This window comes from Manis javanica, chromosome 15 (assembly GCF_040802235.1).
Source record: "Manis javanica isolate MJ-LG chromosome 15, MJ_LKY, whole genome shotgun sequence".
Lineage (NCBI taxonomy): Eukaryota > Metazoa > Chordata > Mammalia > Pholidota > Manidae > Manis > Manis javanica.
This window is the reverse complement of record NC_133170.1, coordinates 45,176,827-45,194,960: the sequence shown is the minus strand read 5'-3', so window position 1 is coordinate 45,194,960 and position 18,134 is coordinate 45,176,827. Positions and strand designations below refer to the sequence as shown.

The 18,134-nt window shown below is 39.0% G+C and overlaps 1 protein-coding gene across 7 annotated transcripts in view; it reads left to right on the top strand.

Moving 5' to 3' along the window:
* ZNF385D (zinc finger protein 385D) overlaps positions 1-18,134 on the top strand; it is a 986,127-nt gene that overhangs the window by 895,904 nt on the left and 72,089 nt on the right. For all 7 annotated transcript variants that reach the window (XM_073223828.1, XM_073223832.1, XM_073223833.1 and 4 more), the window contains one exon: positions 17,385-17,547. In XM_073223828.1, coding sequence (XP_073079929.1) covers positions 17,385-17,547 — 163 coding nt within the window. The remainder of the gene's footprint in view (positions 1-17,384; positions 17,548-18,134) is intronic.

The following is an 18,134-nucleotide window of genomic DNA, read 5'->3' as shown; positions in this document are numbered from 1 at the left end:
CATCCTTCCACTCCAGCTTGTAACTCAACAGCTCCTCTTTATTCGGTATTCATAGTGGTAAGAATGATTTCTTTGCAAGAAATTTTAGGAACATAGCTATGCCCATAATGCTAGGTTGGGAAGATCTAGCCGCTTGCCTGTAAGGAAATCACTTATTAGATGACTTTGCAGGTTCCCAAGTTTATCTGCCTCCACGACCTAGTCATCTGTCAGTCACTCTGCATGGGAATCAGGGATTCTGTCCTCCCTGATCTCCTTCCTCTTTTTCATTTCCTGTTTTACTCCTCCCTTGTTCTGTTCACACCCCAGCAAGTTGTTCCCTCTGCACTTTCCCTGGAGCCGACTCAGTCATCCTCTTCCATCCTGTTTTCCTTTAGCTGTACAAAGGGCAGTGTGGAAAGGCAACTTTAGATCTTGCATCCTCTGGTCTCTTAGATTTCTCAAATTCCTCAGAATGAGAGACCCATAAAATACACTTTTTTTGCTCATTCTGAGAGTCTATTATAGCATAGCTCTTCTAAGTTACTATGGAAAATACTCAACATTTTTTTTTCTGCCTTAACAATACTACTACTCTTAATTCTTCCCACTATCATAGCTTAGAGATGACTGAGGGCAATTAACTGGGGTTCTCAAAATGAGATGTGAGATTTCCCTTGGATAGAGAAAAAGCTATTCCTTCCACAGCAGGGTTCTAATGTGACAAAGAGTAAGTAAATCATAGAACAGAATGGAGATTCCAGAACTTCTCATTCAAAATTAGATTTTGTTCAAGGCACTGAAATATTACTTCTCTGATTTGATCCTCACAAAGGAAAAGGTAGTCTTTCCTGTAATAATTTGGCAAATGAAGAAACTGAGGTTTGGACAACAGTAACTTGCCAAAGGTCCCAGAGTCCATGAATGGAAGGTCAAAATTTAAAGTAAGGACCATTAAATCCAAAGTTAGTTTCATTCCATTTTACTTAAAATCAGACTTATGCCTAATGCACAGCTTATTGACCTGGGGTTATGACCTTCTGGGTTGTATTTGTGCTAAGATTCGTGCATTTTTTTGCATTTACACACCTACTAATAGGCAATATTTCTTACCTTCTTCACCTGAAGATAGTGAAAAATGAATGAATGTTTACAAAAGGGACTTGAGATCTATAGATGAAATTCATGTAAGACTGAAAAAAGAATCACAAGGTTATCTCTGTGTCTCCTGAAAATATTTTTTTAAAAGGCATGAGTAAATTATTTTATCTTTTTAGACTTTCTAAATGTGTGATGAGAAAGGACAGCCTGGAAAAATGAAGAAACATAAAAAGCTGTAGATTTGAAGAGTTCCTGAAATAAAAGTAGTACTTATTTTTGAAGTGCACGATATTAAAATCTCGGGGAATTTCATCAATCATTTTCAGGTCTCTTCAGGAAGGAGCAGAGTCTTTTGATTTATTCTGTCAAAGTCAAATAGGATATCAGAAACTAAAATCCCCTTGCACTGTGGTAAGAAGACGTTGCCTGGCTGTGATGAAAGATCGAGGAAACCCTTCAGTCGTGGCCCCACTTTGGGTTCCAGTTAGAGCATTTGGAGAAACTGGCTGTGCCGACCATAGCAGGGGAACATTGAGTTAGCAAGAACTGACAGGGAATTATATAGAAAAGGTGATTGAGTTTGTCCAGATCTGTGATTCAGCACCTTTCCTAGATATTTCCCGGATGCTCCAGGCTATCCAAAGGAACACCCAGAGAGGCCCAAGGAAAGGTATATTACATTCCTGCTTCTCTTAAAATCATGGGGCTTGTACATTTTCAAAGCATTTTGGTACTTCATTCAGGCAAAGATTAGCTAAGAAATAATTTTTCAGACTTAACTGCTGTTAACTACTCACATACCATCTCTTCTTTACCTTGGCTGGGGACTTTATATTTATCTAGGTTTAAAACATGATAAGATAGATGCATTTGAGAGTTTAACATATCTCTAGCTGTGCTGCAAATATCCATCAAAAGATGTATAATGATTCTAATACTAGATATTTAAATGTTGCCTATGTAATATCCAAAATGGGTGCCTTTCATCCTCTGGTACCTCTCTGAAGTGATGATTCAGGCATCCAGGCCCTTCCGTCTTGTGTTTTTAGCATCTTTAATGTGTAGCTTCCAAGGCGGCTATGCTTGTCTACACCAAACAGGCAGAAGGGCAAAGAGCCTGGGAAGTTTTAATGAGGCAAGGCGGGGTCCATAGCAGATGACATCCACTCACACTTACTGTCTGTCCCTCGATCACATAGGAGCTGTGCCTTACACTTTTCTAAGTGTAAGAGAAGTGGAGTCTGGCTGTGAGCCAAGGAAGAGGAGGTACTAAGTTCTTTGTGTCCCTGACATCACCCTCAGAAACTAGCCAGAACATTAGAAACATTACGGTGTTTGGTTTCTGTGGTAAAAGATAGAGGGTCATAGAAGAAAGTGGGAAGTCTGTGCCATCATAAAGGACTTTTTTTTTCTTTTCTCCCCTCCCTGTGTCTATTTTTTCTTTTTGCTAAATATCTTCATTGGAGACAGAAAAATTTGAAAAATTCTTCATGGTGTGGTGAAAGTATCATGAGCTTTGGAGATAGGAAGATCCTAAGAGTGTCAAGTCACTTACACACTGTGAATCTCAGTTTCCCCATCGATGAAATGGATATAACAAAATCTAACTTTGAAACAAACTGTGAACTTTACATAAAGTCCTTTCAGTAGTACATAGAATATTAGTTGGCAAATATTTGGTACCTATTATCATCATTATTAGGATACCTTTATATTCTTTGCTCCTTACCTGAAAATCTTTAGAAAATCTTCATAACATTAGTTATGTTAATGCTAAGCTGCTATAACAAATAGACCCACAACTAGAGAGACTTGGAGAACATAGACATTTAATCCTCTTTTAGATAGTCTTTCTGTAGTGAGCATCTCAGGCTGTCAGACACTCCATAGTTTTGGAGACTTAGCAAGTTATGGCCATTGCAGAGACAGGATACTGAAGACCCAAGGGCCGCAGGGTAGCCAATTTAAAATACTAGTCTATGGAGAAAAGCATTTACTTTTTCAAACAATTTACTTTCAAAGCAACCAATAAATCATTTTACTCAGTGGCCTGATTATAACCTTTTGTACCATTGCTCAGTCTTAGGGGTAGGGAAAATCTTATACTGGAGGTGAAAGGTTTATTTTGGGTGTAGGAATAAAGTCAGGAGACTAGTCAGGAGCTGTGCCTTCACTTTTCTAGCTTCTGCTTACTGTACCAAACTACACCAACTCTCCAAGAGGAGCAATCATCATTTGGGTGTGAACCAAAAAAATTTTTATCAAACATAGAAATGTTGAAGATATATTAATAAGTGAATAAAGTATTTTACGAACCAGTAAGGAGTATAATCTCATTTTTTGTATAATAATGTATAACTCATTTAAAAATTTAGCACCTACTGTGCACCTATTGATGGGAAAAAAAACCCTGAAAGCCTAAAAGGATTAATACTGGACAGTTTAGTTATAGGCTGTTTTACATTATTCCTTCTTTTTATTTAAATTTTCAAGATTTTCTGCTCTGAGGACTTTGTTTTAAAAAAGGTCAAACTATTTTAAGCTAGCTCATTGAAAATAAGGTATTAAAAAATATTAACTCATCTTTGTGCTTTTATAAATGATAGACTCAAAATGCAGTTCTCTTTCTAGATATCCACTCATAATACAGAGACATATACTAGTAGAATTAAATAACATGACAGTGGTCAGTTAAGAATGACAGTGGCAGATGGACAAAGTTTGTGTCTGGGAGTCACCAGAGTTGGCAATTCCAGGACCAAGCATTCAGATCCTTCATTTATTCCAGACCTTTACAAAATTCACTGTTCCAGGTAACTATTTAAGCACTAAGTTGTCCTGCCTTGTACCACAATCATCAACAATGTACATGTTGCAGAATCCAATGGATACCTCTGTTTTCTCCTTTAACCTGACATGGCAGCAGCAGTCAGCAGCGATAATTACTCCCTTCCAGAAGCCATTATCCATTTTCGCTTCCATGATACCAGGTTCCTGAGGTTTTTATCCTGTTTCCATCACTGCATCTTCTTCATCTCCTTTCAATACCTGTCAATGCACTGGAATGCCCCACAGCACAAACATTTGTTGAATGCATAAACACTTAAATGAACAGATAAAAAAAACATTTCAAGAAGTCTGATCTTTAATCTAAAGGAGTGACACTGTTAGTGTGAGTTTCGGGAAATGGGAGCACAATAAGCAGAGCAACCCGTGGAACCCCTCCACTTGAAAGGCCAGTTGGAGAACTTACCCTGCAAGGATTAAAATACAACTTTTAATAAAGCCTTTCTCAAGTGGCTCCGCAATTCTTTGTTGAACACTGAATTTTGGAACAAATTTGCAAGCTTGGTGTTTGATTTCTCTCTTGGTTTCCGTGCAGATTGAATCATTGAATCACTCTTGAAGTTCTTTTGTTGTTTTAACACATTAAATTAGCTCATTACAGCTGAATATGTAGTGGGAAATAGCATCTGTTTACATTGTAATAATATAAAAATTACTTACCAGTAGCAGAATAAAGAGCAATTTGCAAAAGCTAATCGTATTTGTGCCCTTGTCTGCAAAAACTAAATTGTTAATATATTATGCCCAAGGGGGAAAATCACTTGCTGTTTTAAGCAGTGGATGTGGTAATATTAATAAGCATCACTTAGACAACTTATATATTTAAGACTGGATCCAAAATATCCCAATTTTTCATGAAAACACAGGTTTTTACTAATGTTGTTAACTTACTTTGACCCTGGTAAACTCATATGTAGAGATTCAGGTAATATAGAAAATCTAATGATTAGGAATTTCTTAATATTTACAAAGTTTTAATAACTCTTATTTAGAGAAACTTTTCTTTACTTTTCTTAGTACTAGTCATAAATACTGTGGGAAAAACATGTCAAAGGCAGTCCCTGTTTGGACACTAATCCCCATGGAAATTAAAGGTCCATTTAAAAATTGAAAATTAACATATGAAAATACTGAAAAAATGTAGACCAGAATCTTGGTTTTAGTAATCTCACAGAGTTGCAGCTGTTTGTTTCTTCACATATAGGAGCCAGAGAGAGTTTAAATTTTCTAATTATTGAGACTTTTAAATGTCACATTTATAACATTTAAAAAAATATGATTTACAGAAGAAATCCTTTCTCTTTTGGTCATAATAAATAGAGACACATGGCATTGGGGTTTTTGGGTGTGCTTGCTTTGTTCTGCTCTTTCTCCCACATTTATCATGGGGAGATAATGAAATCTATATGAAGTTAATCTTTAAATTCCCATTTTCTGGATGCCAGGATGAAAACTATTCAACTAAGACAGTCTTACTTCAGGACATGTTAATAATACTTATTAAGCATAGCTCTCTTTTACATTTTGTCAGCTCTTGATTAGTACTCCTATCCTGCCTCGTTTTTGACCTACCCTTTAATAAAGTCCTGTAAATGGCTAATTCCATCCTCTATAATTTTAATTGAGAACAACCTACTGCCGGGTTGGGAGGCCGCCACATTGCAGCCTTCACTAGTTGTACTTTGCCAGTCCTCATTTTGCTGCTCTAGTTAAAGAACTTTTATCTTTATGAATCTAGCCTCAAGAGACCAAATGCTGAGATAAGATAGTCTACATAGCAGAGAGAAATGTGTCCTTTCTTTCTAGTTAACTTTGGTGTGAGGATGAAAAGGATATGATTCATTCAGTGGCTGGAACTTGAAGATTTTAAGCTAAGTGATAAAGCATACTTTAGCTCAAAGAAGAATTTGGAAATATATTCTCCCATACACTGTCAGTTGGAGTCAGTTCATTCATTCAAATGTTGCAGATGATTAAGAATTGTGTTTCAGTGGTTAAACAGGAAAAAATATTTTATTTGCCTTTCAAATGGCATTTTCCCATGGCTTCAGTAACCATCTGTTGATGATAATTCCCCAACTTAGCTAAAGCCTAGGCTTCTTCTCCAAGCTCTAGACAACATAGCTAATTGCAGAGCCCACCTTTACTTAGATGTTTTAAAGACTCCACATACTAAACATATACCAACCCAACTCATGCTGTTTCCTCAAATATTTGGATTTTTTTTTACTTTGAATCAGCTCTAGGAAATCAAATGTATGTGCACTTCTCTCTCTGCTTTCACTGCCATCATCTAATTCTTAGCTGTGGCCACCTCTCCTTGGACCACCACAATAATCATCCCACCCTCTGCTCCTCCCACACGTCTGCACCCCTCCTCCCATCCAGCCTCTTTGCTCCTGCCAGAGACAGCTCATAAAAATCCAAACATGTTTATGATTCTGTGTTTCTGGAAACTGTTGAACAGCTTTACAATGGAACAGAGAGTAAAGAACATAATCCACAGTCAAGCCTATAAGGCTCTCCATGCCACGACTGACTTGTGCCCAGTGATACTGCCTGGTGCATGAAGGCTTCCCATTTTGGGATATCAACAGACATCACATAGTTTTCCACACTTAGTTTAGCACATCGGCACTAATTTATTGCAGTTGGTATTGAAAGAATCGAATTAGTCAGGTAAAATGATGCTAACAATAGTATCTAAAGCATGGGCCTGAGATAGACTATGAGTGAAATTATATGAACTAGTGACATGTGGTCTTTGGAGTGAGACAGACTTGGCTACACTCCCTGTTTCACCCTTACTGTGTGGTTGGTTTGCCCCAGTTTCCAGAGTCTCAGTCTCTTAATCTCTAAAATGTCTGTGATAATTTTAATTCCCTCATTGGTCTTTGTAAGGAGTTAAGTGAGAATGTCCATCTAAAGCCATTAACACACTGCCTGGCACAGATGAGATGGATTCCCTAACTGCATCACATAAGCATGCCATGCGCTCTGTGAAAGAACTGCAGGACCTCCTTGATGCGCTTAGGGCACACTGAGCTCTTCCTCCACACATCCCCTGGGGGAAGAATACCCTCCGGCCAGAATTCTGCCAAGGATTGCCAAATGCTTTTGGGAAGTACTGTGTTTTTCCTGGGAGGTTTGGGATTTTACTCTTTCTTGTTAGCATAGCTCCTCTTCATTGTAGTGCACCAAGGAACGTAAAATAGGCAATGAGAAGAAAGTTTGGCATAACAAGGATTGTTACACTTATACACAACCAGGTAACCCAGTCGTCTCTGCCTAGCTTACCCTTCCTCTAAAAGTTAATCCAGGGCCAAAATACCTTTCTGCAACTTCAGTTATATGAAAGTTCAAAACAACAATAATGACGAACACATTTTTCTGCCCACCAAGTATTTTTCTAAACCCAGGAGGAAACCATTATTTAAGAAGATGCATGATTTCCCCAGGTTTTGTTGATAAAACATCTTACTTCAGGCTCTTTGGTCAAAGGGGTAGGATCTGTGGGGTCAGATCATATGAACTTCTCTTATTTAAGAGCACTTTCTTTTCCTTTTTTCCTAAACCCACAATTTTCACAAAAGTAGTGCTTCATATTGAGTTCTAACATAGGCACCAAATTGATTTATACATTAACATTATCTTTCCTTTATTTTGACCAAAAAGTCACATTTTTTTCTCATTAGTGTGCACCTCTTCTATCCCAAGAAGCTTTAGGTACTTTGATGTCATTTATCTCATTGAATTGGGTTAAGGCTTTGCCAATTTTTCTAAGGGTTGTTTCTTTCTTCTGATTTTTTAGATATTCTTTATGCACCGTGGAGTTTAACTGCTTTGCAATTGTACTTGCAAATCCATTTAGCATTTTTTCAAAGTCATTTCATTTTAGCTATAGTATTTTTTTTTAGATGGGAGAGTTATAAATGTCTAATTTATCAGTCTGACTGGTTCTGCACTCTATCCTTGTAGCTACAATAGCATCTGGCCCCAGTTCAGTAAGTCCTTTGTGAATGAATGAACAACAAAAGGACTGGAATATGGGTGGGTTCTGCCTGTGTCTAGATTCTTAGGGTTTTTGTTTTCTCATTCTCCATCTGTCTTGCCAATGGGTTTCAGCTCCAGGCAAGTTCATTATGGATTCAGTGTGACCAAAGAAATGATTGTAGAACATTGTTGTGAATGGGTTTATTACCTGGCTCTTCTCCCAGCAGTAGGTCGAGCACTAGTGTCTCTGCCTCCACCCAGAGCACCGGGCCAAGCTCTCTATGTAGCGCAGTAATAGCTTATTGCCTATGGGTGTGGAAGCAGTAGCCTAGCAACAGGCCAGTTACATCATCAAGTTGTTTAAGTTCAGTGAGGATCCTGGCCATAGTAATCCCAACTTCCCCACACTCCACCCCTCCAGGATTCTCACCTTAAAATCTACATGTTCTCAATCTTCCACAATGGTCTCTGTGTGAGAAAGCTGGAGCACTGTAACCAGATTCCACAACAGGAACAGAGGCTAACAACAACTTAGAGATAATAATGAAAATTAATATACAACAAGATTTTGAACAAAAGTTATAATAATCCTCAAGCCAGAGGAGGTTCCCAATCCACAAAGACCTTAAGGGCAATAAGACACATGTTTTAATGACACCAACATAGGCAAATCTTGTTCATCAGAAGATGCATGCAAGAGAGTGGTCCTGTGATAGGACTATAGCAGGAAGGGGGTCCCTTCCAGGTCTAGGTTACCATACTTTTACTCCTTTCCACATGGGGGTTACTGAAGGGTCTATATATAGTGCTTCTGGAGATGCTAATGATAAAACAAAACTCCCCAGTAAAATGCTCCTACTTTCTGACTGTTCAGGATATACTACTGTGATCTTTGGGGGCCACTCTGCTCTTATTCCAGGAATACGTAGGAGGCCAGCTTCCAGGCCTTGTCCCCAAGGTGCCAGGAGAGCCAACCATCATTGGTACATATGTCAAAGGTCCAAGGCCACGTCCACTCAATGGAGTCTCCAGGGTTCAGTGCATTTGATGATGGCAGCAAGATGTTATTCTGGTGGCCAAACCTCGGCTTCAGCGATTCTTCCTTGGTTTGTACTTGCAGGTGTATAGGGGAGGCAGCCATATGTGTTAACATGTCTACAGGACTCAGGGCTCCCTTTTGGGGTCTCTCATTCAAACCCCATAGCACGGTCCGTAAAGGAATTGACCATCCCCGCAGACTATTGGTCAATGTCATTTCCTTCTTCAGGGAACCCAGAGAAGTTTGTAGCTCACATTCTCATGCTGCCATTTCTTGGGTCTTTTTCAGGAACATGTCCTCTTCTGTAGACCTTTTTAATACTGTGAGAAGCAGCCAACCCACAGTTCCTGCTGCCTCACAGGCACTCCAGCTCTCAAAAGACCTACTTACTATACCAAGGGCCCCCCACCAACTGCCTCAGGTGTCACCTCCACTTGCCTCTAGTCCTGGGTTGGGGCCCATACCTCTAGGAGGCAAGCCACCTCAGACCACATAACCATTGGGGGACAATCCACTGTCTCTCCATTCACAGGGGCAGCCTGCTGAAGCACCCCTCCTATAAGGCAGCCTGTCTTTTTCCTTGGTCAACGATGAACCCTGCCAACTGTCACCAATTGCCTTGCCAATGGGTTTCAGCCTTCAGCAAGTTCACCATGGATTCAATGTGACCAAAGAAATGACAGTAGAACATTCTTGGGGTGAAAGGGTTTATTACCTGGCTCTTCTCCCAGCAGTAGGTCGAGCACTAGCATTTCTGCCTCCACCCAGAGCACTGGGCCAAGCTCTCTATATAGCACAATAATAGCTTATTGCCTACAGGTGTGGTGGAAGCAGTAGCCTAGCAACAGGCCAGTTACATCATCAACTGGTTTAAGTTCAGTGAGGATCCTGGCCATAGGAACCCCAACTTCCCCACACCATCTTTTCTCAGTGTACCCAAACTGTTTCAGAAAACTGTTGTGGTGTGTAACACTAACAAACATCTGGTTAAAATACAGACCATTATTTTGTGGACCTGCTGAATCTCATTAACAAGGGCATATTTTCGAGGAGAGCTTTGGGACAAGTTCATTACAGGAACAATCAGAACAATTCTCAGATGTATGAATTAGAAATTAGAAATGCTATGAAATTATAGAGGAAAGCCCTTCCTCGATTTATGGAGAAGTAGGAAATATAATCATTTTCTCTAAAAGAAGGTGTTCTTCTTCAGCAAGTACAGGGTATATATTATTATGTGGATTTGTAAGGAGAAATTAGATTAATGATGTCATAGTTAATTTCTCTGTATTGTTTTAGAGCATACGGTATTCCATTTTGAAAGTTTAAAAATGGTATTAACAGAGAAATAACATTCTCTGAGTACTGAAAATGTGTATTTAAAGGAACTGATCTTTTAGATAAGTCTTAAAATGCAGTCATCACTGGAATTGAATTTCCTGTATTAAAAAAGAAACTTCTCAGTTATTCATCAACATTTTTTAAACTGAAACAATCTCCTTATTATTCCTTTTCTACAACCCATGCAAAGAGAGTTCCCATAAATAGCACAATTTGCAGTTGATGATAAGCTTCTCCCAGAGAAAAAATAATAGTTTGTGTTTGTGCCAGATGCTTTCCAGCATTAAGTGCCATAAAAATTCCCTGAAGTGTGTTCAACAGATAAGGCAAAGTGCCAAAGAATGGCAGAGAATTAAGTTGAACCCTGTTCACATACAAAATCCATTGAGACACCATATGCATATTTCCATTTTACAATCAAAATGTGAAATTAATTCAACGTGCATTTAATAGGCACCTATTTGGAGATCCATACTGGGTCCTGGGGACAGAATGATGAGTAACATCAAGTCTTTCTCTCTGTTGAGAGATGCACTCTCTATTAAGAGAAACAGACATTAGCCCTTAACTGCAGTGACATAAAGTGCCATAATGCAGGCATACCCAAGTTTGCATAGAAGAGGGGATGAATAGGTATCTGCCAAGCAAGTAAAGTCACTGCAAGCACAGGGAGCTAGTCACACAAAGTCTTGAAAGTTATTTCTTCTTTTGGAATTTTCCTTAAGAGAATAAACGAGAGGGCTAGCCCTTACACTGTGAGCAGCCATTCTTGCTAGGGAGCAGACATTGTGACTGTGACAGGGTGGCAGGGGTGGGGAGCAGCTAGGTAGGTTGCCTGGAGGAGGAAGTCAGGAGTCACTTAGAGGAAGCATGCACATCATGCCAGGCATGAAGATGATTTTCACTGCTGCTGATCCAACACCTATGACGTCTTGACCCTCAGACGTAATTAGATTCGCATTTCTAATTCCCCACACATTTTTAAATGGTACATAGCAGTCACACTCTGAGCAAAGTATTCAGCTACGAGCCTTGTGAAGGGATACTGAACACTGGTTGAGCAGTTAGACAGTGATTTTTCTGATTTCTGTCAGTTCCATACAGGAAATTTTTGAGATGGTATCACTAGGGTTAAAACTTATATGAGGTCTTTGGCTTACAAAAAGCCCCCAAAAATATTGAGCAAACTTAGGCTAAGCTAAATGTTCCTTTTGGCTCAATTAGGCCGTGTACACCCACTTCCAGAGCCCACTGTTAGCCAGCGACCCCCATCAGGGCCCCACTACTAGAGGCCAATGAGCCAGCTGTCTGGATTCCAGATGTACAAAAACGGTTTCACAGCAGGAACTGGGCAAAACCTCTCAAATTAGCTCTTCTTACTTAAATAAGTACTTTCTACTTTATCATTTGCATTAAATACTTGAAAACATCAAATACACAATGTTTAAAAATCATGATGTTTGTCGATGAGTTGAGAGGCTTTGGAAAGATAAATGAGTCCATCTAGATTATTTCTTAACAACCAGGTCAGTACTTGGTGACAGGTATTTTCTTTGCTTACAAAATAAAAGTTAGAGCTGTATCTGAGAATTTGTGACATGGCACTCTGCTTTTCCTTTCTGTTTAGATTTTATTTTCTTGGCGATAGTGGTAGTGTATAAAAATCACTTTACTCTTATGGCATTATCTTTATTCCCTCTATTTTTCTACTCCTGCAACGGTTCCTGTTCATTTCTGTACTGAAAAGTAGAGAAGGCAGGAACACATTTAAAGCAAGACATCAATCACTTGAGCTCAGAGAGAACACTCTTAATTGAATCATGTTTTTCACTTTGGGGCTCAATGCAAGTGAATTTTCATTTTTATTCATAATCTAGTCATCTACTTACATATTATTTACACAATCACAAGTTACAACAAATTATTAAATACTCTTTATGGGACATGTAATTAAGGGACAAAAAATATCTATGTCATGTCATGTTCCGCATTGTGCAAGAGAATTTGAAAGATACATGTATCCACTGCAGTAAGGAAAATGTAAAACAATTAACTATTCTATCTTTAAACTCTTCTTCAAATTTGTTGTTAAGTGGAGTAGCAGAAAACACACTCTCTTGGCTTACAGAGTGGTTTTTATTTGCCTGCTGGCTGGAAGCTCAATAAAGAGCCCTAAGCACATAATCAAAGATCCTAGACATAACTAATACTATATCAGTTTGATACAAATAAAACAGTGAATTAGACCGTTGCTATAGTGAAGTTTTAGAAATTGTGATATAGGGCTTAGCTTGTGCTTAATTTTTCATAGATCTGGGAATTCCCACAACCCCCACAAAATGGATCATAGCAAAGCACTCAGTATAGAGGTAAAAGTAATGGGCTCCTGGTCATGCTGCAATAACAATTAGCTTGGAGAGGAAAGAAAAAAACTGGAAAGAGAAAATCACAAGGACCTGGAGAGCACTTAGGTGGGGTTTTAGAATTGTATGGAGATTTCTAAGGTTCACTTGCTATTTTGTATTCATCCCTCTTACAGAAGTTCCCCAGTTACATATGTATCTGAGTTGTTTTTGATATCTTATGACTTGCTTTTAAAGAAAGAAACTTTTGAGTGATTTTTCCTTGGGTAATATGCATTGCTCACATTGAGATATATGTAAATGTTCAGTCTTCAAATGATTAAACATTAATTTAAAAAACCCTAGACTTTGGTCACTTATGCAAGAAGGGGTCCTCTTTGAAGAAAATGCACTCATAGTTCAGTTAAGGTGCGACTTCAGTGTGCATCAGATCACCTGAGGGCTTGGAAAGCACCTCCATCTTTTCTGATTCATCGGTCTGGGTTGGAGGTTAAGAATTTGCATTTCTAACAAACTCCCAGCTGCTGTTTCCTCTGCTGCTGGTCCCGGGATCCATGCTTTGAGAACTAATGCTTTATATGAATGTTAAATGAAGCTGAGAGTTGATAATAAAGGAATTAAGATGGAATTAGGACTTGGGACTCTTCTGCTGGTGTATACAGAAGTGATATTTAAAATATTTAGCAGGCACTGACAAATCTAGAGTTTGTACTAGTCTGACCCACATGGTTGAACCTGTGCCTCAGTATTTAGACTTGAGTGAGTATATGCAACATAAAAAATAAATAAAACTGTACATAGGTAAAATGGAATTTTAAACTTTTTTCCTGCAGTAATTTTTTATAGTTCTCAAACTATAAATCTAAAATAAGTGGTTTGGAGTTTAGGGAAATCTTTTATCACTTCATTTTCTTCTTCATCTCCAAAACAACACTTAAAAATTTTAAAACTCTCTAAAATTTCTAAGTTTTAAGACACTCTAAAATTTCTAAAACCAAAAATTTTAATATCAGATAATTTCTCAAAAAAAAAATTCCTCTGGTTCCAAGTATTATCTGTCTCCTTCCCACCGGGGATTGTGAACTTCTTTAGTAACTACTCTTCCTTTTCCTGATGTTGAATTTTATTATGATAATGTTTGTTTTATTTTAATAAAAATTAGTATGTGGTAAAATGTCATGATATCACAAACTAATAAATGCCACCGTGTCTTTTTTGCATATGTTTGTAAAAATGAAATGGCTATAGTAACCAGATATGGATGCTTAAGATAAACTTCATAGTTTTTAAAAAGCATATTAAAGACCCCTTGTATACAAGATATGTAGACAAAAAGTGTACAAGGTATTGTTGCTAATAGAATAAAATCATGCATGAATATTATATTTCCAGTGTGTTTCATAGGATAATGGTGATTTATAAAGTAGCCTCTTACTTAGATAAGTAAAATGTGTGTGTGTGTGTGTGTGTGTGTGTGTGTGTGTGTGTGTGTGTGTGTGTTTCAAAATGATGAATGAAACTCCTGTTGCAATGTTAGCCATTTAACAATTATCTTCATCTACCTTGGAACTTCAGTTGCATTTTAAACTGGGAGCCATTTTGAAACAGTGAAAATAAAATTTGGAAAATGGCAGTCAGACTGGCTCCTGTTGTCTGGGAGGTGGGATCATGGAGGAGCTGCCTCAGCATCCCCTGCAGGAGTGTGTGTGCCTGTCCTTTCAGCACTCGCTCACCTCTGGGATGCCACGTGCTAGATATCATGGCATCGTGTGCTATTTCAAGGTTGGCAGTTGAGATTTTTATTAAAGAGTAACCTAGTATTCCACTTATTATTTAAAAACAAATTACCAAAGCCCAACTTCTGTTCTGCTCACTTCTGTATGTACTATAATCATACAATGATCATCTAACTATGATCTCGTTTTCAAATACAGAATTCTGCAATGTGCCGTAATGACAATAACTTTTGCTTGTGTGTGGTGGTTCCTGTTTCTGGGAATGACTTGACTCCAAGACTGGCCCATAAATACCAGGGAACAACCTCAGAGGGAATGTGGTGTGCTACATTACATCCAGTGCCTCTCTGCCCAGAGAAAGGGCAGTGAGGACCACAGAGACATCTCTGGCCAGCTACTGCTTTTTAAACATCCCCCAGAAGGATTCCTTCTTAGGCTGCAGCCTTTCCTCCAGCCACAGAAAGATCAGATATGGAGGAATCATCTATCCCGCCCAGCGAAGTGGCCTGAAGGCGTGAGGAGAGCTGGCTGGATTTTATTCATTTACACAAGGAACATACCTTTGTACAACATAACTGTATCAAGGTACACCAAGAATTATGGGGTCAATATACATAGAATAGAAAGGTTAATACCAGTATAACCTAAGAGCAGTCAAGTATATTCTACAAACATTAAAGTCAGTGACAAAGACTGATCTGTCTGTCTACATTTGGTTTCCAACTTGTATGCCCACCTTCTCCTCAGCACGCGCATCCTGCACGAGCACTATCACCTCGACCGCCTCTAGTGCTCTCACCCTTCTTCACCCCACCGTTTCCCTAAACCCCACATGTTCTGCTCTCTCCAGCACTCTGTGTTCCCATATCATTTCATTGTTTCTTCAAATTTGGGAAAGGCTTGGTTACCTTTTCTAATTAAAATAGTATCAAAGTGCTTTGGAACTGTTATTCAATTAAATGAATATGCATTTTTTATTATTTTGTTTCATTTTGCTTTTTAATATGTTGGGTCATCTCAACTGGGAGCCCACCAGCTATGGTTCATTTTGTCATCCCTTTGCCTCCTGACCCCCTGAGCCATTTCACTTGTTTGGGAGCCTTGACTTCGCTGTACCTGCAACAGAGTGTTTTTGAGGGTGCGTAAATACTCTCTTAACCTGAAGGGTTCTTTTGGAGTAAGTTTCTTACTATACAAAATAGAGCCCTCACCTGGCTCTGTGGTATATTAAAACGAAGTCTCATCTAATTTGAAATACCATTGAGAATGCAGATTCGTTAGGATCTTTAAAATGTGTGTCTTGGAAGAATAAGTGGAGATAGCACTGTTTATCTAAACCCTATCTTTTAATATGATTATATATAAAATACTCTCTTCTGTACCAGGGGTAAGAATGCTGACAGAAAAGAGAAAACCTTTGCTTTCAGGGAAATTAGGTAGCCAGCTGTCTAGAGAAGGTGACCAATTATTTGTGGGTTTAATTGCATGTAGCACACTAGTCTTGAATTCTAGGGCCAAAGGACTTGATTTATTTATAAAGAGAACTAGGTGGGGAAAAAAGGCACACAGCTTTCTCTATCCATCAAAGTGACATTCTCCATGTAAAACCAAACCAGTCCAGCCTATCTGGTTCTTTAATTAGCTATAACAAGTCTTAATTTCATATTTCAGCTCACACTATGTCTTTTGATGTTATGTGTTGTTGGAAAACTCGTAACTGATGCATGAGTGTCCTTTATGTTCAAACTGTTTCTAATATATAATTTCTTTGTCCGGTGTTCTTTCAATAAGGGTACCTAGTTCTTTGAGGATAGTTGTCAGAATGATGCAGATGAAGGTGTAGGTTATTTATGCATCTATTTATACAAAGATAATAATTCAACACCCTGTCTACCCCAGTTGCTGTGACAAAGGGGACAATGTGATTATTATTTTTCTGGCAAAAAAGAACATGGTGTTTAAATAAGCAATGGGAAGCCATGGGCAGTCTGACAGACATAATCCTCCATTGAAATATCTTCTTTGTGAGGTGACATTTTTAAAGGTTTTGAGCTGGAAGACTTTTTGATCTAAGAAATCTCCCTGCCTGCCTCCACCCTAACCCAAGCCACAAAGGCTTTTTCTCCCAAGAAAGAAACATTAATAATACAGATTTCTTTAAGATGGTTCTCTTTCTCAATTAATGTGTCTCCCCAGTAATAAACAAACAAAAAGAAAAGTACAAAGAAAATATAAACTTGAGAAAATGTGTATTACTGTTTTAGAAAAAAAATCTCAGAAGGCACCAGCAATAGTTGCCCTGGCCCAACATTGGGTAGGCACAACATACCAGAGCCTCCTGACCATGGGCTAGGGCACGACAGACCCCCGTGTTGAAAGAATGCTCTTGCCTTTAATTTCTCAGACTACCCTCTGTAGGAAGCAGAGAGAAAGAAAGAATCAGAAAATTGCCCAGCTTCTGTACACGTCATTTAGCTTTAGGCAGTGCACTGCTTTTGAGCTCTCAAGCTTCAATCTCAGTCTCCAGGTGGCCACTTCCCTTTTCATATGTGAATTTTCCTGGTAGATGCCTTTTGGAGACTGTATTAGTAAGACACATGGTAGAAAGCAAAAACACATTTACTGAGCAAAGGAGGTGAGAGCTTCTCTCTCCTAGAGCCCAGCACCTTCTGTGGCAGAACAAAGGCAATACAGGAGTGCTTCTTGTTTTCTTCCCTTCCCCCAAGAAAATGTTGGTGGGTTACTGTTCAGCTACATTTCTCTTCAGGTAAACAATAGGGTAACTCGGCTTGCACCGAGAGGTTTTAGAACTTGGTTCCCATTGCTTTCTAGCATCATTCTAAATAGAACTCTACTGTTTGGCCACAGCCAGAATTAGCTCGAACGGTACCTATTATTGAAAGGGAGTCTGTATTTGCAGTAATACAGAGAATGCCAGTTCAGAAATGAGCCTGATTGCACGGTTCATTTTGTTCTCCTTTGTAGAGCCAGGCTGCGGCCCACTACAAAGGCACGAAACATGCCAAGAAGCTCAAAGCACTGGAAGCCATGAAAAATAAGCAGAAATCTGTAACTGCCAAGGACAGCGTAAAGACCGCCTTCACCTCCATCACTACCAATGCCATCACTACCAGCTCTGACAAAACAGGTTAAGCGATGATCTCTGTTGTTCTCGTCGTCATCATCATGTGGGGGCTCCTTCCCTTGCCTAATCCCGTATCTGTTTACTTATGTTCCTACCATGTGATCCATGCTTGATCCATCTTTCCGGGTAATGGTGATTGTTTCCCCTCCTTCCTCCAGTGCCCCAAGAGATTGAGATAATCACCCATTACCCTGCTGATTTTGCTATGGGCACAATCCAGGCGCTGTCCTAGAGGAACACAAGAGTTGTAATGGCATTTGAAACCGTGTCCCCATTAACCCCTTTTGAGAAGTGAACCTTTGGTATGTATTGTTTGCATTTTGTATGCAGCACCTAGCCTATAACTACAGGCAGATTTGATGTAACTGAGTACACAGAAGAGTATGCCAAATGAATCGAGAAGGCTCCAGTAAGGGCATTATCACTGGCAGAGTTTTATTCTCATAAATCCCAAACATTGCGCTATTTCAGTAGTGGCTATGAGATTCTGGGCTTGTCATGGCTGGGTAACCTCCCTTCTGCATACAGGTAAGTGTTATTGATAACAATGATTCTACATAACAGCCTTCGCAGTAAAGTAATGGCCTCTG